This window comes from Rhopilema esculentum, chromosome 7 (genome assembly GCF_057945365.1).
Source record: "Rhopilema esculentum isolate cy_ngs chromosome 7, ASM5794536v1, whole genome shotgun sequence".
Taxonomy (NCBI): Eukaryota; Metazoa; Cnidaria; class Scyphozoa; order Rhizostomeae; family Rhizostomatidae; genus Rhopilema; species Rhopilema esculentum.
This window is the reverse complement of record NC_142821.1, coordinates 3,472,501-3,493,626: the sequence shown is the minus strand read 5'-3', so window position 1 is coordinate 3,493,626 and position 21,126 is coordinate 3,472,501. Positions and strand designations below refer to the sequence as shown.

General features: G+C 36.6%; 2 protein-coding genes across 3 annotated transcripts in view; one reads left to right on the top strand and one right to left on the bottom strand.

The window, feature by feature from the left end:
- Positions 1-21,126, top strand: part of LOC135683642 (lysine-specific demethylase 2A) — a 40,048-nt gene that overhangs the window by 12,732 nt on the left and 6,190 nt on the right. For both annotated transcript variants that reach the window (XM_065198954.2, XM_089109199.1), the window contains exons 5-10: positions 14,518-14,690; positions 15,434-15,540; positions 17,777-17,870; positions 18,385-18,538; positions 19,143-19,258; positions 19,613-20,044. In XM_065198954.2, the coding sequence (XP_065055026.2) occupies positions 14,518-14,690; positions 15,434-15,540; positions 17,777-17,870; positions 18,385-18,538; positions 19,143-19,258; positions 19,613-20,044 (1,076 nt within the window). The remainder of the gene's footprint in view (positions 1-14,517; positions 14,691-15,433; positions 15,541-17,776; positions 17,871-18,384; positions 18,539-19,142; positions 19,259-19,612; positions 20,045-21,126) is intronic.
- Positions 53-14,189, bottom strand: LOC135692060 (uncharacterized). Its single transcript, XM_065210082.2, has one exon. It carries the CDS (start codon positions 5,809-5,811, stop codon positions 1,624-1,626), a length of 4,188 nt encoding a protein of 1,395 aa, XP_065066154.2. The 5' UTR covers positions 5,812-14,189; the 3' UTR covers positions 53-1,623.

The window sequence follows — 21,126 nt, the reverse complement described above, 5'->3', positions numbered from 1 at the left end:
CGAATTAAATAAAGCCCCGAATTAAATAAAGCCCCCAATTAAATAAAGCCCCCAATTAAATAAAGCCCCCAATTAAATAAAGCCCCCAATTAAATAAAGCCCCGAATAAAAGCCCTGAAATGTCCTCGTGTGCTTCTGGCTGATGTATTGCTTTTTTATTATTTTCTGCCCATTTTCAAGCTACTTGTTTTAACATACAAGGGGCACACACAGCCACCCCCATCTGGGTTCGAGGCTGTAACCAAGTGGTAGTGACTACTCCTTATTTCCATTTTTCTCATTTTTTCTATTTTGGATTTTACACTTTCATTCACACATTGGTTTTTTTAGTTTTGACGTTTTGTGTCTGTAAAAACAAAAAGGATATGGGAATTTAATATCAATCCGACTTGCTGAGTTGTCCGGGGTACGACTCAACAGGATTCAACTGTATCAATAATATTTTGTTTGTTTGTTTGTTTGTTTGTTTTTAAAAACGTATTCTTACTGTAAACCCCCGTCAAGGACGCCTGCGCCAGTGGCAGTGGGGGCAGTGGTACCCCTTGCTCTCGCGAAATTGAGCATTTCCCTTCGTTTTACCATTGTTTTGGCCTTTTTCTTGGCGCTTGGCCCTTGTTCCCCTCTGATTGCAGGCTTCCCTGCCCCCTGTTCTTACTGGAAGGTTTTATTACTTTGAAGAAGGGTTCTGTCGATGCTATTGCATAGCATTGTAAAGATTAAAACATTTGATGAATTATCCAAACAATAACCTTTTTCAAGGCGGCTTGTCATTTTTGACTGATGCAACCTCTCTTGTTCTAATAAAAGCTGGATATAGAAAGATTCCAAAAATCAACAATATTTTGATGAACTCACTTTCCATTATGCTAGCCCTATTTTATGTTTTACAATATTCACGTATTATTCTTTTTGGAATTCCTTCCTTTAATTTAGTCACTAGTTGCAATTAAGATCTGTTTTCACCACTCTAATTTTTCAAACTAATCTTGGTATGATATATCATATTGTTTGCCCTCTCCAGCCCGCTTCACCCTCTTAATATATTCCATGGCATTCTTAACGTCATTTATTCCTTTCTTTATTTATTCCTTTCTCGATTCAAATTCTGTTATGAAAACATTTAATCTATTGCTGGTTCTCCAGAATATTGAACACAAACATTTCATCAATCTTCAATTTCTCATCATATTAATCAATCTGTTTTAAGTTCTACGTCTACACTCTACACTCTACACTCCCAATCTGTTTACTGTAAAAATAATTACTCTAAAGACACTCCCAATTACAAAACATAACAATAAAAGGTATTAATTAGCTAAATATCAGTAATATGTGATTTGCACAATTGCTCTGCCGCCATTATATAAAATCTCAAGGCAGAGTGACAAGCTTAACAGATTAGTCATTAGTGCTAAAAAACAACAACAAGAATATCACCTATTGTGATGCGTTCGTGGGAATATGGTGCTGCGCAGCGCAAAGTTCCCCAACATTCCCCCCTCCTTGATCCACTATGGATCAAGCATGAGTTTGGTCTTGGCGCGTGCATTGCTAGCTGCTGTGCGCTGAGGACGTATATTTGCCCCTCTCTTACTCCGTACTTCAATTTTCACTTCATTCTCATTACTTTCTTTTCCTTCCTTCTCCATTCCTGATTTTTTTCCTGGCTTTTTTCCTCCTCAAATTGCTGATAAACTTGTATACGTATGCTGTGACTCTCAACAACTTGCTTAAACTTCCATACCGATTGATGTCAATTGCTTCACTCAGCCCAATAGGCTCTTCTGACACAGTCATCACAACAACATTTTTCTTTCTTTCTTCACTCACTTCTGTAGACTCTTCAACAAGGGAAACATTTGGCCAACTCTCTACCCCACTTATCAACCATTTGGGACCTTCCCACCAAAGTCTGTCATTTTTCAACTCAGGACCTAAAACACCTCTAGATCCTAAATCTGCAGGGTTTTCTAGCCCTGCTACATGGCCCCATTGATCTTTATTGCTTACTTTCAATATTTCATCCACTCTATGCTGCACAAAGGTTTTCCATTCACCTCTGTTTTGTATCCAGTACAAAACTGTCATACTGTCTGACCAATACCTGATTTCACTAATCTCAGTCTGCTTACTTAAAGCATTTACCACTGTTTGCATTAAAGTTGTTAAAATCTTGGCTGCCATTAACTCTAGCCTGGGAATAGACAGATCTTTCAAGGGAGCAATCCTTGTCTTAGAACAAAGCAATCTACTGTAAATACCCTCAGTTGTCTCTACAACAAGATAAATGGCGGCACAATAAGCTTTCTTACTGGCATCTCCAAAACCATGAATGGTTGTCTTAGTTACTTGACCTTTAATGTTAGGTAAAATGCATCTTGGGGCAGTTATGACACTCGCTTGACTAAGTGACTCAATCCATTTTTCCCACCTAGTAACCTTATCTGGAGCTAAAGGGCTATCCCACTCAGATTTGTCAAGACATAGGTCTTGAAAAAGAATTTTGGCTGGCACTGCTACTGGACTTACCAATCCTAAAGGATCATAAAGACTTGCAAGTGTGCTTAGAATCCCTCTCTTAGTTGGCATCACTAACTTAGCATTCTCCCCTGTCTTACTTAAATTGAATTCCAGTAAATCCTTCTCTGTATCCCACTCAAGACCTAAAACCTTATTCTTCTTATGTTCTGAACCAACTGAGTCCTCCCATACACCTTCAGAATCAGGTTTAATGTTCTTACAATCTGTAGCATTCTCATTCTCATGAATTTTCATAGATAGGATACTATCATTCGTTTTCCACTTACGAAGTTTAAATCCTCCTTTCATCATTCTCTCACTAGCCTTTTTATACAACGAGTAGCCTGAATCAGCATCAGAACAAGAGGTGACTAAATCATCTACGAAGAAAGCATTGGTTAGACATTCAACAAATTGAGGATCAATATCCTCATACTGTTTAATATGGTGTCTGATGACGGCATTCAACAGAAAAGGTGATGAATTGACACCAAACACAACCCTATTGAATCTGTATACAATAACTTCTGGGTATTCATCGTGAATATCATTTACCCACAAAAAACGTAAACAATCTCTGTCTTCTTCATGCACTTCAATATTTAAAAACGCTTTCTCAATATCACCTACCAATACAACAGGCTGCTCTCTAAATCTTAACAATATATCTACCATAAGTGGTGTCAAAGATGGACCAACATGCAAACAGTCATTTAATGAAGTCTTAGTTGTCTTATCTTTGCAAGATGCATCATAGACAACGCGCACTTTAGTAGTCTCTGCATCCTCCCTTATTACTGGCTGATGAGGCAAATATGAGACCTTACTTGCGTTATCCTCTCCTGAGACTTTATCAATAATGCCTAGCTCTAGCTGTTCCTTAATTATCTTATCATACTGGGCTAGAATCTCAGGAGACTTGCTTAGCTTTCGTAATTGGCTCTTAAGTCTAACTAGGGCATTGTTATAATTGCCTGGCACTGGCCCATGTCCAACCTTCCAGGGAAGGCCTACAGAATAACGTTCCCCATTGAAGGATATGTCATTTATGGCTTTCTGATGTACATCATCATCAATTCTTACCCCAACAGTTTCCAAATCCCACAATCTATGAATACTTTTGTTCACCTCAAGCATGTCCTTGCTACTTAAAGGAGTAGGCTCAATAACAAGGGAAACAAGAGTATCAGAATCAAAATTGTCACTCTTACCTGAAACTGGTCCTGACAACACCCATCCAAGTACCGTCTTTACTGCCACTGGTTCTTTAGGCCCCCCTCTTATGACTGGACCTTCTTGGAAATTCCACAGATAATTGGATCCAATCAAAATATCTATTTCAAGGAAATCTGCTGACCTGCAAACATCTGAGAAATATACATTAGACAAATGTGGAAAGCTTTTTTTTATTTCCTCAACATGGATATTATTGATCGTGGAAATCTCTTCAACAACAAATGCCTGAACACGAACACTCCTAGCATTTCCAGTTAAAGGTACCAAGCTTAATTCGCACACTGCTCTCTTTTTTACTTCCGGCTCATTCCTACCAAATGTTTTTATTCCCAGCTCTTCCTCTCTGAGTGGCTTCAAACCTAGCTTGTTAACAACCTTGGCAGAAATGAATGTTTTTTGGCTACCTGAATCATACAGCACCCGTACTTTGCACTTTTCATTCCCCTCTACTCTTGCCAAGGCTGTTTGCAGAGCCACTCGCTCTCCAGAAGTAGGGCAAAATGAACCTGTGCTACCAACCCAGGCCTCAGCAGATGGGTTTAGGGGATGCTCGCATGTACTAGCTTGAGGCTGCTGAACTTCCTTACTTGCGCTTGCGTTGGACCTTACAGTACCCAAGGGCTTACAATGCCTGCTAGTGCATATCAAAAAATGATGTTTACCCTTACAATATTTGCAATTTACCTTACTACGGCATTGAAATACCCTGTGCCCCTTACTCAAGCACAGAAAACATCTTGCATATCTAGACAACAAATTTTTACGTTCATTTGGTCCCTTAACATTAACACAATCTTCCGCAGAATGGTTTTCGTAACAAAATGCGCATCTCTTGCCCACTGGCCCCTGAGTAAACAGGCTGCTTGCTGTTCCAATCTTCTCTCTATGCGGCTGTTGAATTGGCCTAGGCGTAGACACTTGCGACTGAGACGGTTGCGGTCGAAAAACCGAAACGTGGCTCTCCCGGATCTCCACCTCCTTGGCTAAAGCCTCCATCATTTCATCTAGTCCCCAGTTAAGATAATCACCACCAAATCTAATCATGTTTATCCGTATTCCTTCTGGAAGTTTGTCCATCAAGACCGGAACAACGATTGACGAATAACTCTCCTTGTCAACACCAAGGGCCTCAAGTCCACGGAAATGAGTCTCGATGTCATCCAAGAAATGACGTAATCTGCCAACATTTCGTTCATTGTAGACTGGAGCTAAATTTATCATGTCGTTGATGTGCGCTCTCTTTATTAAAGTTGGCTTAGCAAATCTCTTCTTTAACAACTCCACTGCTGAATCATACTCAGCATCTGTTAATGCGAGACCCGATATCACTCTTCTGGCCGGCTCATCCAAGAAACTCCGCAGATATTTGAACTTATCAATTTTAGCAAGACCAGGGTCCTCATGTATAGCACTCTTAAAGGAATCCCAAAATTCTTGCCAGTCCTGTACTTTCCCACTAAAACTCCGCATTTGCAATTTAGGTAACTTCACTCTGACAGTACGATCGTTCCGACTCTTCGAATGCTGCAGTTCCGACTCACTCGAGTGGCCATCGTCATTTGATGCGATCGACACGATACTTTCCCTCGACGCTGTGTGAGATTTTGAACTTGAATTAATAGACAACTTTTCATCCTCCATTTCTTTCAATATGTCTTCGACACAAATCAATTGGTAATCGATCTTTTCCTGGATTTCGCTGGCCTGTTCTGCTTCGTTCTCGCAAATCTCATCCTCTGCATCTGTTGTGTACAGATAGTTTAAAATTTCTTTGTCCAATTCCTTCAAAATTATCGACTTTTCTTTCAATGCAGCTCGAAACTGTCGTAATTTGCGATCGTCAACCCCGTCACTCGCTTCATCCAAACACTCTTTAACCTTGTTAACCAACTTCGTCGCTAAACTTCGTATCGTTCTTCGCTCTTTCTTTGCCGTATTCACTCTTTCTTCATCCATAATTATCAACAATCCGGCTCCGCTCGGTGGACCATTTTCTGTTATGAAAACATTTAATCTATTGCTGGTTCTCCAGAATATTGAACACAAACATTTCATCAATCTTCAATTTCTCATCATATTAATCAATCTGTTTTAAGTTCTACGTCTACACTCTACACTCTACACTCCCAATCTGTTTACTGTAAAAATAATTACTCTAAAGACACTCCCAATTACAAAACATAACAATAAAAGGTATTAATTAGCTAAATATCAGTAATATGTGATTTGCACAATTGCTCTGCCGCCATTATATAAAATCTCAAGGCAGAGTGACAAGCTTAACAGATTAGTCATTAGTGCTAAAAAACAACAACAAGAATATCACCTATTGTGATGCGTTCGTGGGAATATGGTGCTGCGCAGCGCAAAGTTCCCCAACAAATTCTGTTGCCAGTTACAACTTCTAAATTCGCTACTATATTGCTAAATGGTAAGGATTCAAATGTTTCATTAAGGTTTTAGTTTTTATTTTATTTTACTTTTTGCCTATCACCTAAGAAACAGAAATCTTTCACCCACCAACAGCTTCTGTAATAAAGCCCAAAAATATGATAGTACTTGTTAAACAAACCACCCTTTATTTATACTTTTACCCTTTGACATTCTACGCGTTGCTGAAAAAATGCAGGCACTAGAAATTAATGAATCCAACTAGTGAACAGGGACGGGCTAGGTTATTGAACTTTTATTGTTTGGAAGTTTTAAGCACCTTTTCATACAAAGTCGTGCCAACAAAACCCTATTTCCTTTTAGTTCCCTTTGTTTTTTTATTTCACCATGTTTTCTATCATTAAATGACACTCTTAAATATCTAATATATAAGTTCCGTGTCTGACACTGTATTTCAGGAAGAAGAATCCATTATCCCTTCTAGAATTTGAAAGCTGGGGGCATTCTTTGGCCAACTCAATTGCCACCTTAGTGCTTTAATGTACTAATTAAGTTCGTAAAGAACTCGAAATGAAAGTTAGATGAAAGTTGCTTATGTTCTTTAAAGTTTTGAAAATAATTTTATTTCTAATACCAAGGTCTAAACTACACAGTGTAGGGTCCAATATGACGTTTGCAAAATTGAGAAACTCAGGTTGCAGGACTTCTAGAAAACCATAGAACTTAAATTCTACGTAGAGTTATTTGTCCTTACAAGTCATTCAAATGCCACTATTAGCAATGTCAACACCACAAAAGCAAGAAATGGTCAAGATACGTTTAAGATATATAAGAAAATGGGAGAATTCTTTACCTGATAGAAAAAGACAATTCTTACACATTAAAATGAAGAAATATAACATGTTTCCAGTGAAAAAGAGCTAAAGTGCTCATGTGTGATCTCGTTGTTGAGAAACAAACCTCGCAATTCGATAGCTTTATACCTCCAAATTATTGCCGTAACACCTTATTACTGTGTCTAATTGTGAAAACTAAAAGTAACTGTGAGGATGGTTTTCTGTAAAAGATACGAAATCGCAGAAAACCCTTCTTTTCAAAATGCTCCCACTGAATCTATCCGGGAAGTAAAGACTTAATATGAATTTTGTGAATAGATTTTTGTAGATATTTTATAAATGAAATATGATAAATCTCAAATTATCATATTGTAACAAAAAAGGGGCTGCATTGGGCATTAATTGCCTCAAGAAAAGCCATTGTGATTTAATGAGGCGTAGATGCGAAGCTTAGATGAGAAGAAATTTAACGAAATAGACAACTTATATTGCCAACTTAGGGTACAGCCTCTCCGTCACATTGAGGCCTAGTATGCGTTGTTGTCTGATTTTCGCGACAACTTTTGAGCAAATCCCACAGAAATAATTTGTTACAACTTAGAATTAAAAGTATCGTTCCCTTGAATTTTCTACATACGTTTTTAGCTGAATTTGAGGTTATCTTTATGACCTCGCCTTTTATAAATGTGCCTGGTCCCAAAATATGCCTTCAAATTTTTCCTAACCTAGATGGAATACCGACGGTTTTCAGATGAGACATTATCTGTCTTTATAAAACAAGGCGGCTATCAAAAAGCGTTGGTTGCAAAGGCATCGGTAGCGAATTTAATATAGCGCATATAACTTTGGCTGATAGCAACAGAAATATTAATTCATGTGGGATGATTTTACATTAGGCCTGGAGCAATTATGAATGAAAATTTTCTGCTAGCTTGTCAAATCAATAACTTTTTAATTTCAAAATTAGCTTGTATCGTGTTTTACCTTTATGTGTTTCTTGGGGGTATTTTTGACAATATTTTCTTTCCTATTTCAAGTGGATCGTTTCAGAAAACTGCATTTGGCTCATACTCATGTTTTTAATGAATAAGCACATTCGAGGCGACTTTTGAAAACTGTTCAGCGTAAAAAATTACACTGAACTACAAAATCTCCCCATTGCAAGGGTGTGATGGGAATTTTCATGGGCCGGAAAAATCAAGTTTTTAGTGACACACCATTTTGATGCTGATTGTTTTTTGATTTCATCTTTTATAATTTGTTTGAAGTGAGTGTCGTGGAGGCAGAGTAGGACCCCGCGTCACAAAGGAAAAATATTCCAAGGGGCCCACATGAAAAGTTTTAAGGGGCCTATCGGAATTTTCCTGAGTACCGGTGGGCCACCATGCCCATCCCACATTGTGCTGGGGTAGGAATAGCCCTCGGCTTCTTCTAAACCGGTCACTTTTTTATATCGTCATCATTCTATAATAGTGTAGTAGAATAAAGAGGACAGAAGAGAGGACAAGTCTAGTAGGCAGAGAGGAAAAAGGGCAGGGGCGCCGGAAGCACGGGGGCAGCGGGGGCAGCACTGCGCCCTTGTGAAAATGGCACTGTATTTATGCGAATGGAATAGTGAGAGAAAATATTAGTGCGGTAAGGAACAAAATGAAAGAACTTAAAACATTGGGTGCATTTGCTATGAATGTATGTAAAATAATGCTATTTCTTTCGGCAACACTCTAAAATGTAGGAAATTATTGTAGAATAAGGTGAGTGGAGGCATCTGGGGTCTTAAGGGAAAACTGAGATGGGGCCCCTTTTGACGGTCTGTAGTAGAGCATGTCAACCACTAATGCAATACGTAACACTAATCCAAGTTCACTAATAGAAGCTTCAATTGAAGTAACCTAAAAGCTTTTAAAAATGAGGTGAACTTTAGCAAAGTCATCAGAATTTATAAGAAAAAAGTTGCCACACCAATAAAGAAGGTAACAAAGATGGAAACCCTTTGATCAACGATGACTTCAATTGAATGCCATAAAGAATGCCTGCCAGAGCTCACAAGTCATTGCAATTGTACAATTCATTTGCACTTTTATCTGCAGACACGACAGCCAACAGCCCACGGGGTGGGGGGGGGGTTAACTAAGCCTAATTTTCAACGGGGACGTGTCATTTTGGTTAAAAAGTTTGGACCCATAATTCTGTACATGTCTGAAAAATGTGAACCATAATTCCGCTATCATGATGAAAACTATACCCATAATTCCGCAAATTTTGCATGTCCTTTGCCAAAAATCTCAATATTGCACATATTTCATACTTTCATTTCTAACTGGGCATTCGTTTTGTTAATGCTCAGTCTCCCTCCTAATAATTTTGCAATATTTTTCGAAAATGGTACCCATTGTTCTGCACATATTTCAAAAACTGATACCGATAATTCTGCACTTTACAGAAAAAGGTACCCCTTAAACATTGCACGTCCCCCTATCTTCAAACATGTACCCCGATTCCCACCCAGCAAAAGCTTAAACAACAGAATGGGAAGTTTTAGACTGGCCCTATAGATGAAACGTTTTATCGGTACCAAAGTATTATGTTATATCATTTTTTGTTATAATTCTAATATTAGTCATTGATAATGTGCCCTTTCTGAGAAGCTGCTCCCGCCGCCTCAAAATGCTTCCGGCACCCTTGACAAAGGGGATAGAGGGGATACAGGAGCAATTGGTGCAGTTGTTGCTGAAAACCCAAAGAAAGAATAAAAATATGAAAAAGTTTATATCTGCATGCAAACATGTAAGCGATTGAACCTGTAATAAAGTTGTGAAATCTGCAATTTGAAAGCATAAATAATCATTTCAAAAAGTACAGGCGATTGTACTGTAGTTTAGTGCTCAAGTTCCAGGTTTGAAAAGGGGATTTGCACACCTCGTGCACGACAGTGACGTTTGTCCGGAGCACCACGTCACTGTCTACCTTGTTTCATAGGGACAGGAAATCCAGCAATGATTGTCTCGTACTTTCATAATGATAAAGTATCATTTTTAAGAATTAGGTCTAGACTACAATTTCTTTTATTGTCCTATTTCATTTTCAAAGGTTGTCATCGTTATATGTTACCTAAAACCTCAGTAAAACTATATGTACATTTAGTTGATGTTTGCTATTCGTGGGCTTTCTTTGTTGATATTTTGCTCTCTTGAATCAGTCAATGCAAAACAATCGTATAAGAAGTTTGTAGACAATCGTACATGCAAACGAAGGCGGATTTTTTCAAAGTAATCCGTCATTACTTGGATTTTCAATCCTGTTTACGATTGCAAATATAATCTGAAAAATTTCAGCTGCCTTTCGTTATTGCTTCTGTAACATTAACTGTCATAAATACTGACACTGTTTCTCGGCTCATAAACTTATTAAATTCTTTAGACTTTCTTCTGTAGCTGAGAGGTAATGAAAAGAAGGTTAAAAGTAACAGACATCCATTTCCCTTTTTATGGTCATTCATCAATTTCTGTCAACCTGAATTAATCTCTGATTCGATTCCTATACTGCACTAATCCGAAGTAATTGTAAGCTAAATGATATTTTTAATAAATGTAGGGTTATATAGAAGGCGATTATAATAGAAAGAAAATAGCTGACAGTTTGAATGACTTTAGTTTGTCAAAACATAACATGAAAGGTTTGAAGGAACTGGCCACTTTGTTTAATAACACATTTGATTGAGGGATGAATTACTCCCTTTCTAAAATAGTAAGTGTTTGGCATCTGCTGAATTTTTAAAAACATAAGTAGGAACATCGGAAAACAGGAAAACAATTTCCATAAATTGAGGTAATGCTCTTGTTGGTCACCTAGATGTCGAGTATCTATTGACTTATGGTTTTTGCACACGTTTTTGTAGGAAACTGCAATAAAACATTGAAATGGGGCACAATGAATGTATATTGAATGTATACAAATCCTGCCATATTACCCTAATGAATGTTGTAAAACTTTTTTATTCTTACCGAAAACCAACATTTCCTTATTTTCATATACATCTTGTTTATGATAGAAACATGCGTATAAAAAACGAGACTCAGAAAGATGCGGAAAAATTAAGCATGACCTAGAAGCATATAAGCAATATATACATTTCAAATTTAATAATAAGATGAAAAGAAATCAGCAATCAAAGCTAAAATATAATATAAAAAAATCAAAGCTAAAATATGCAGATAAAGACAGCTAAAATATTTTGATGGCCAAAAGGCACAAAGGTTTCAGACACCCTGAGCCTGAACTTCAACTTTTAAAAGGACGTGTATCGAAACTCAGCCATTGTAACGCAACCGCTGCGATGAGTGATGAAGTCTGCAATCCTTTATGTAGGAAAGTAAGGTAGAGTTCTTTTAGCGGGGTAAGTAAAATGGTTGGCTGAGATTCTTTTATAGCTATCTAAGAATCACAAGAAAATTAGTATGTTGAAATAACAAAATAAAAATAACTTCTTAAATTTTCTTGACCTCCAACCTTTATCCTCTAAAACTTTTTTAATTTTCGGATAGAGGCTACTCGAGTCACTTAAAAGCAGTCCCTCGTTTATTTCTTGTTAGCATTCCCGAATTTGATGGATTTATATTCCTTCATTTAGTGACAAAGTATTAATCTAGTAGATGCTCAAAGGAAGTTAAAAGCGTGAAAACACACTGCTACTCGCCTGATATCCACCGGTGTAGAGCTGGAAATGGGGTGAGCAGAGGGAATGGTCCCCTTTGCAGGTACCCACGCCACGAAGTTTAACGTGGGGAGCCAAGGCTAACGGCATTGGGGGTCAAGGCTTCTTTCACCTTTTATTGCAGCTTTGAAGTCATTTGCATTATTTCTGAGCAATTTTTCGTGGGGGCGCCCTTGTACTTTTTATGGTAACACATCCATACTGATAGCCCACCCCCATTGCTTTTCAAAATACCGCTTTTACCTATTGATGAGTTGTACGATATCTTTTGTGCGGGCTCTTGCGCAAAACCGAATTAAAATTCAAGAAACTTATAGAAAGGAGTTGCCGCTCAAAGTAGGCCGAATTAAAAAAAACGACTGTGTTTAGCTGCGCCGAACTTGCTATCTAAAGCAAATTCATTCCTGCTTCCGTATGACACGCCATTAAATTCTGAATTCATTGACGGTTGAACTTCATTTGGTTTGACGGTTAGCATCTTCTCGGTACGCTAGGCTTATCCGCGTAGTTAGTTACTTTCTTTTTTATAATTGCCGAGGTTCGATGATCTCTTTTTTGAATACTTTGAGGCTTGGGTTTCTTCTTTTTTCTTGTTTCATTCAACATTAATTTTTCTACATCTAATTACTATAAATTGTTTCTACGACCATTAAACAACAGTATTGTAGGACATTTTTAGTTGTATGGTTGGTTGGCTAATAAAATTATCTCTGTTTTGTTAGCATGAGAAAAAATTTCCGCATGTTCTTACGATGTTCTTATTTTTTGGCAAATCAAGCCTCGGTGTGCTTGATCCTCTATTTGAGTTATGCTGTATTAGCCAAATTATCCAAATACGGATCAAAAAATTGGTATGTTGAAATTGGTCTGTGCCAAAAATTTAATGTTGTTTGGACGGTCAAGCTGCAAATTACGCCGTTTTAAAATTAAAATTTCCTGTAAATTTCACTATTTCCTGAATCTTTAGAAATATCTCAGCATTCAAGACGATGTAACTTGCTACCTGGCTATCCAAACAGCATGAACTTTTCAATTCAAACAGATTTTAACATGACGATTTCAAATCTGTGGTCTATTTTTTTAAATGATCAATAGATAGCGAGATGTAAAAACGATGACGCCAACCCGAAATAAAAGAGTGTAGCGCCAAACATCATGAGGCACCAACGACTTTTCTCCTTTGCATTTTTGCATATGCATATGAATGTGATATCGCGCACTACCAACCCTAGTTTCATCAGCAAAGCAAATAAGGGAAGAAGATGCTTGTAGCCTGTGCCAGCTAAAGGATTATTTTTCTATTCATTTTGAGGAGTCATTGCTAACAATGGGCCTTTGCGAGCGTGGCGACGGTCCAAACAATGGCAGTAAACTTCTACGGATTAACTAAATTGATTACAGACAGTCTAAAAATGCATTATGTGCGAATGTTATGTCGCTATTGCACAATAAACATCGATCTGTCATGGGAACAGAATGCCTATCTGGTATGAAAACAATCAATCCAGTATAAATTAGATCCGGTATTGTGTGAACGGTCATCAAAAGGTATCTTTGGTGAAGTACAAAAGGTACAAAAGGATTGTGAAAAAATATCTTTGATGCCCTTCAGAGAGATTAATTGAATTTATCTGATCAATGTTTAAAAAAGGAATTATTGCTATTGCCTCCAATTAAAGCCAGTTTTCAATAAACGTTGCCACACCTAATCAATCCAGTTTAGCATTAGAAAGGAACCTTGTCGGGATAATAGAGGTGTCAAGTGATGACTCCATAAAAATACATTTTTGGAATTTTCGATGTTTGTTTCCATAGCCTGAAAGTGCATCATGAAATACCTCTAAATGTGCAAAGTCAGTTAAAGGTATTACGAATTGGCTGAGATATGACCAGATGAGCAGAAGCTCTTGCCCCATCAAACCTCTGTTTTGGTCTCAGTATATATTTATGAACTGAGCCAAAATAGTTAGGCTCCGGGAAACTTGAGAGCAATTGTCATCAAACGGATCGGTGGAAAATGATTTTAGTAAGCTTTTGTGATAAAAAATTCAGAAAGTTATGTTTCCGCTTTGACTGGCTATTTTACAAAACTATGTTTTTGTCCGATAGCATAAAAAAATGACATAGGAGTTAAAAAACAACTTACTGCTAGAGATCCACCGAGATACAGCCTGTGCCAAACATCTTGCTAGTGTACTGGAAATTTCCAGATTTGCATTGTGTGCTGATAGAAGCTGAAAGAGGCCTTCTTTGAATTCAACGTGTGTTGAATTGTGGTAGAAATGACGTACTTTATTGTGTATAAAGCAATTAATGTTCACAATGCTAAATTGTGCTGCATGTAAGAGCTCTTTCTGTTGGTAATTGGTATGATTAGATCCTCAGCAATGCGTCAAAACAAGTTGGTTCCAGTTTAGAAAACTTTAAATTCCATTGTGTCACGAGAGCCGCAATTTACTCGAGACTTATGTAGAACAATTCAATCAACCAGTTTGTAACAGAATATTGCTCGTACTTATTCGAACTTTTCAGTTAAGATGGATTGGTATTTAATTTTGCGTGGCTATAAAATGGTAATCTTTTTTGTATAATTTCGTAGCCTTTTTGAGAGTTACGAGTTAGAAAAGCCGGAGTTTCTCAAAACACTAAAATTGTCCAGATTTAGAGTGTGTAAGACTAGTTCCTAAGGAAATATAAAATGAAATTCGTTCAAACTAAGATCATAGTGCACAGGTTTATAATTGTTAAAGAAATAAATCAGTATTAAGAGATAAATTGATATTTGGTTAATTGTTGATTGTGGTTAATTGATTGATGTTGCAGGTGCACGGCGAATGGTTGATGTTGTTGATACGAGCACACAACAGCCCATAGAAATGACAATGACGCAATGGACAAAATACTTTGCCACCCCTGAGAAGGACAGGATTCTCAATGTGATCAGCCTTGAATTCAGCCACACTGGTATGGATAGATTGGTTGAACCCCCTGAGCTGGTGAGTTGGAATTTTTTCACTTAAGTAAGAATTAAAGTAGAGTTGGTGTAGTGCTGCTCTTTTGATGTGTAACAAATCGCCTTCTTAGAGAACAGCTACAATCCTGGACAAAAATGTTGAGACAAAATGCAGTTTTTATAACTTTCTACTTTACCTTGCCCCTATAAATTTAATCCTCCCTTTCCCTCCAAAGCATTGTTGGATTGTAGTTCTATCATTTTGCTTCAAAATCATCATGCATTCAACATTGAATTGGGGAAGGGGGGAGCTATTTTTCAAAGGAAAGAGAAACCATAAAGTTTTCTTGGAAAGTCTAAACTATTTTTGTCCTGGATTGTAGTTCCGATACAAAATCATGTGGTCTCAACTAAGCATGTTTTAGTTAAGGAGGGAGGGTTTATGGAAATCTCTCAGCAAGCTAAGTCGTCATGAATATTACTGATGGCTTGAAATTGTCTCGGAACCTTGATTTTATCTTGAAATGAAATCTCATTTTACTCATCACAAACCTTTGACAAAAAAATAAACATGCAGGTAACACTATCTGACAGTATTTTTGCAGCTCTTCTTTTTTCAGTATTTCCCGGAAACAATAGGCATTAGAGATGTCTTTATTTGGAAATACAAGATTTTTTTAAGTAACAAGATTGTTAGTGTCACAAGCAATCTATAACTGCAGGCTGTCAATCAGTAACCTTGTCCTTTTGTTGAATTCATAAAAATTCTATTATTCCTTTTTGCAGGTAAGGAAGATCGACTGGGTTAATGTGATGTGGCCCCCTGATCTGATTGAGCAGCAGACAGACACCACAAACAATCTTGATGACATGAAGTACCCAAAAGTTAGAAAGTAAGACATTGTCCTTTTTCATTAAAATTTGATTGCTATAATTATTTGATTTTCTAAATTTAAACTTTCTCCCAAGTTTATACAAGTTTCTGTCTTTCCATAAACTTTTTACAGTAACTTTAATTTCAATACGAGCTATTTTGTAAAGGCCCATTTGCACTACAGATATCACTTGCCAATCATACAAAACAAACCTTCAAAGATGGTGAACATCAAATCTGCTGCAACTCCAAAAAATTGTTGGCATATTGATTTAGTTGGTGTGTTAATGGAGCAAGTGCACTTCAAGATCTCCATCGTTAAACGAGAAAGTAAAAGGTGCAATTAAATGCAGCGAATTCTCCAACAAGTTGGGAGACATTCAATAATATTTGAAGAAGCTCAAATGATCTGCCAATTGCATTTCTTTCACAAAGTCTAAATACACCTCTTGCTGTTTCTTCTATCGAAGGATTGGTCATACCCAGAATCTTTTATGGTTTTTGTTTTTAGCTCCATGAACAGTCTTCTTTTCAGCAGCATCAAAAGCAACAATCTTCATCAGTTAAAAACAACAAAATTCTCATAAACAACAACCGAAAAGTGTGCCTAAATTTTTCCAAAGATTTCTTCAAAACGTGATTGATGTATGGATTGAAATTGAAAAACATTTGTCATTCAGAACATGAGATTCAGTAGCGCCTCGCAGGCCTTGAAAAAAGATTTTTCTTCCTGGGAGCAAAATAAAAAACTGAAGATTTCCTGCGAAACTTCGACAAAGTTTCCAGCCACTGAATTTTACGTTGCTTGATTTGTTTAAAAATTTGTCCTAAAAATAAACTTTCATGCTAAAAAATGACTTATTGTTTGAAAAGAATGAATCTTTAATAACTTTGATTAAATTTCATATCAGTACTAGCAAACTAGATACTTTATAAGTATTGATGTATCCTACATCTTGCTCTGGGTTTCATGGTTGCTGCTCATTTTTATCATCAAAGCTAGTAGTTCATACAACATGTAAGAATACTATTTTATTTTTCAATGGTTAAAATTAAAGTTTTAAATCAGGGGTGGTGCTAGAGGCAAAGATGTAAGACCAAAACGCTTACATTCTATTAAGCTAGCGATGAAAAATGTATGCGAATGTCAGTAGAAAAGTATGAATAATAATGGACACAACCATACAGGGCTTGGGGCATGTTCACCTTCAAAACAATTAATGTAAACAATTGGCTGTATTCAAGTGTTTTTACTTATCTTGAATGGCTAATGTGAAAAGAGAAATGAACTTTGTTTTAGCCTGCTAGAATTAAATTAGTAGCTGAAAATCATGCCCGGAAATTTGGTATAACAGATGCTGATAATACCAAATTGTATTTTGAAAGCTAATCTTTACTAGTATGGAACAAAAAATTAACAGTATATATGTGTGTATATCACAAGAGAACAGCGTTCCGTAGAAAGAGAGTAACATGAATTTAATGTTTGTATTAAAATGGAGATTTCACGTTAAAAATTTCCTGGCAAATAGCAACAACAAATAGCATTTTCCAACCCTGGCGCCTCGTGTATTGGGGCTGGTGGGGCTCAGATTTCCAAAGATTTCCAAAAATAAGTTTTAGATTTATAAACATAAATGAAATCAACATCCAGTATTAATTAATTTAGCACTCTTCACTAATTTCGTTTCTTTGAGTTTCACTGTTTGTCCCTTCTCTAGTTTGTTTAGATCCCACTGCCCACGATTCTTTTGAAAACTAGACAAACACGCGTATCAGAAACCATCTCTCTAGCTTTTGGGGCTAGCCCCAAACTATCAGAGAGAGCCCCAAACTATCAGAGAGTGCACCAACCAAGTGCCTCTCACGACTTGACTATTCAATTGATGACTGCCTTCTGATTGGCCAATTATGCTCGAATCTGCATTCCTTTGGGGCTAGTTGAACTAGCACCAAGTAATTCAATTCAACGGTAGCTGAATTTTTGGGAAGCCTAGGCTGTAGGCCTTCCAATCGCATAAAGCATATTTCCAATGCAGCCTTTCCAATTTCAAAACAAAGTGGAAATGTGTCTTTTGAAGCTGTCTAAGTGACAGTTTGTTGTGGCTCTTGTTCTTCACCCAAAGGCAAACTTAACATGCTTGACTTTCATATATGTAATGGTTCCCTATTGGAAACCCACCCTCCACCTACTATTGGAAACCCGAAACTAAATCTATGCTACAAATTGTTTGACATGTTTGTTGTTTTAATAGATATGTTCTGATGAGTGTTGGTGGTTGTTATACTGACTTCCACATTGATTTTGGCGGGACATCTGTGTGGTATCACATTTTAAAAGGAGAGAAGGTAGTCAGTGATTTTATTTATTTCGTATTAATATTTTTATGTTTCAGTTGAGGTGCTGAGGACTCTTGTGAGTTCAACTTAGAATGCTGGAAAACATGAAACATAGAATAAATATCACACAAATGTCAAATAAATACTATACACAAATCTTGCCTTATAAAAGTAGACACATTTTACCTGCACCTTTTGACTTAGTTGCTTCTAATAATTGCCAAAGAATAAAAATTTTAGAAAAGAGCCAGAAATATTTGAAAGACTGTTTCTGATATATCAAATGCCCACCCTAATAGACACATCCCTCCCCATAAGATCACATTTGTTAAGTAAAAGCCTTCTTATTTAGCTTTGTTGTGGTTCAAATTGAAATTGCTGGCATCAAATATACCATGTGTCAAAAATGTTTAAGAACTTGATAAATCTTTTAATATGATTATGATTGTGAATTTGATCATGTGAAACATTGCAATGTGTATTTGTTGACCTATTCTGAAGAATATCTATGATATTTTTGCAGATATTTTGGGTGATTGAGCCAACTGAAGATAATCTTTCAAAGTACGAAAAGTGGACTTTATCAACAAAGCAGGAAGATGTGTTCTTTGGTGACCTTGTTGATAAATGCTGCATTGTAAATTTGAAAGCTGGAGACACATTCATGATACCTTCAGGTCAGCTAATGTTTCATAGTTTTCTTCCTTTGTTTCAATTTTTAGTTTTTCAGCACATTGGCCAATTGGAAAGGCCAAGCAATATATGCGCCTGCACAGGTTTTCGGAAAAGCACCTGCACGATACCCTTGAGACACATAAGTGAGTAGGCCAAGAACCAGTTAAAAGGAAACAAATTTTGAAAAGACTTGCATGTAACATAGCTGAAGTTGGTTTTTTCTGAACCATTAATAACAAAGCAGATGTAAAAAGGACAACTTTCAGTAAAAAATATAATTGTGTGCAGCCAATGCTTAATTTTTCATGCTACACTAAACGGACACAACCTAGTTTGTCAATCCTAAAATCTTAATAGTTGCTGATTTGTCAAGTCAGATTTATCAAGAGTCCTGTTGTCTCTTATCTCATTTTAACAAACTTGTTTGGAAATTTAAGTTTACCTTTTTCTTATCATTCGCTATTTCATACTCTGTGAAGTCTCTGATAAAAAGGTACCAAATAATCTTGCAAAAAAGTTCCTGCAGTTTTATGAAACCATAAAAAGTCAATATTTTAGAATTTGGGGTCGTGTTTTTCACTCTTTCAATCAATTAATGTTTTCCAGGATGGATTCATGCTGTTTATACGCCAGCTGATTCCCTTGTATTTGGTGGAAATTTCATCCATAGCTACAGCATTTCCCAGCAGATTCAAGTCAGTGAGATTGAACATAGAACAAAGGTAAGTCTTTGTAGTCTTGAAATTTTTTATCTAATAAGAATTGAGAAACGATTTCCTAATTGAAAACACCTGATCAGAAAAATCTTTGTCAGCAAACTAGTTTTTGATGGGCCTTTCCTAAAAGAAAACAGTGCTTAGGCATCTTTCTGTGTTATTTGTGTTTGTAGCTTTGTGACTTGTGACAGCGTCAGTCAGACACTTTTTCTTTAGAGAAAAGGCAAAGTAGAAGTGAATGCCGGTTAAACCACTCTTTATAATACAATTCAAGCATGTCCTAGATATGCAGCTGTGATAAAATTCATGACACAACAAGGATTTCTTTAAATTAAATTTTCTTTTTTGGATATTTTGTAGGTTCCAAATAGATTTAGATTTCCGTTTTACCCACAAATTCACTGGTACGCAGCAAAACGATATACCGAACTCCTTGAAAAAGATTTGGAGTTGAGGGAACCAAAATTGGAACCATCAGAAGAATTTTTAGAGAATAAAGAGAACTATGGAAACATAAAAAATGACTCAAAGAAGAGCTCTAAAAAGATAAAGAAAGAAAAAAATGGAGATGCTCGACAAGAAGTAATCTCACCTGAAACAGTGGAGGAGAATCAAGTGAATGAAAGCAAAGATCATGTTCAAGCATCTGTCAAGTGGGAGCCTATTAACCTAACAGATTTTGAGGCAAATGGTGTGAAGCAGCTGATAAAGAGACTGCAAACATGGGACAGGGCCATCAATAACTGTCCTCCTGAGATTTCCGAACCACAGGCCCTTCTAGATCGACTTGAGGTATGATGACTGGCTATATTTTTTCATACTGTTGATAATGATAGCTGTTTGAAAATTATTTTCTGATTATGGTGACGCATATGGCAGACCTTTTCATTTGGGTATTTATTCTTTCTTGAAGTATTGGGTCATCATAAAAGTTTGTTTCCATTTGATGTTACCTCAAACAAAAGGGTATTTTATAAGATCATTGCCATCACTATCAGAGCGATTGCTCGTGCAAGAGAAATAATGCGAGCAATAGGCCACTTGTGTGGGTTATTTCTTTCAAAAAGGCCTGCATATGGTTTGGTTCTCTTCTTGCTACCAACAAGAACAGCACCTATATAAAAACTGCATACACAGTACATACAGTTCAAAATCTGCAAATCTCGCAGAAAAAGAACTTTTTTAATGATGAAAACTTAATTTTGTAGTCGAATGAGAAAGTAATTAGAAGTGTTTCAAGTTTTTTTAAGATGAATTTTACACAAGGGGAAAATCTGCCTTTGTGGTCAAGCAAAAGATGTTGATTGCCCCTCAAATTATATCAACAGCAACAAACACCATTTTTGGCCAGAGAAATACACAAGGCTAAATACACACTGCTTCTTATTTGTTTAGCTTTGTTTTTATTTCACTCAGTTTTCACTCAGTTTTCCAGAAGCATTTTCAGATCTCTGTAATCGATATTCAAATTGAAACTGGCAAAAACGATAGGAATTCAAATTGTTTCATTAAAGTGGTTAAAAGTACCCAACTGTTTTTATTTTCAAAGTGGTCCATGGTGCTCCCTTTTTGTATGAGATTCTTTGTTCAGTTTCTTTTTTTTGTTCAAATGTCCCTGATAAACATCAGATCAATATAATTCCATGTCCTTATTGATTTTAACTTGTCAATAGCATCTTATGATAATCAGTAATATATGTCAACCTTGCTGCATCAACATTAACTGTGAATATGGCATGAACATATACATTTTCCTGTCTAAGCCTAGCCCTGAATTATTCAGATTTCTCTGGATTGATCTCTGCTGAATCTGCTGTATCTCATAAAAGTTTCAAAATCTTTGGGTTCCTAACCGTGTCATTATCGTCAGTTTG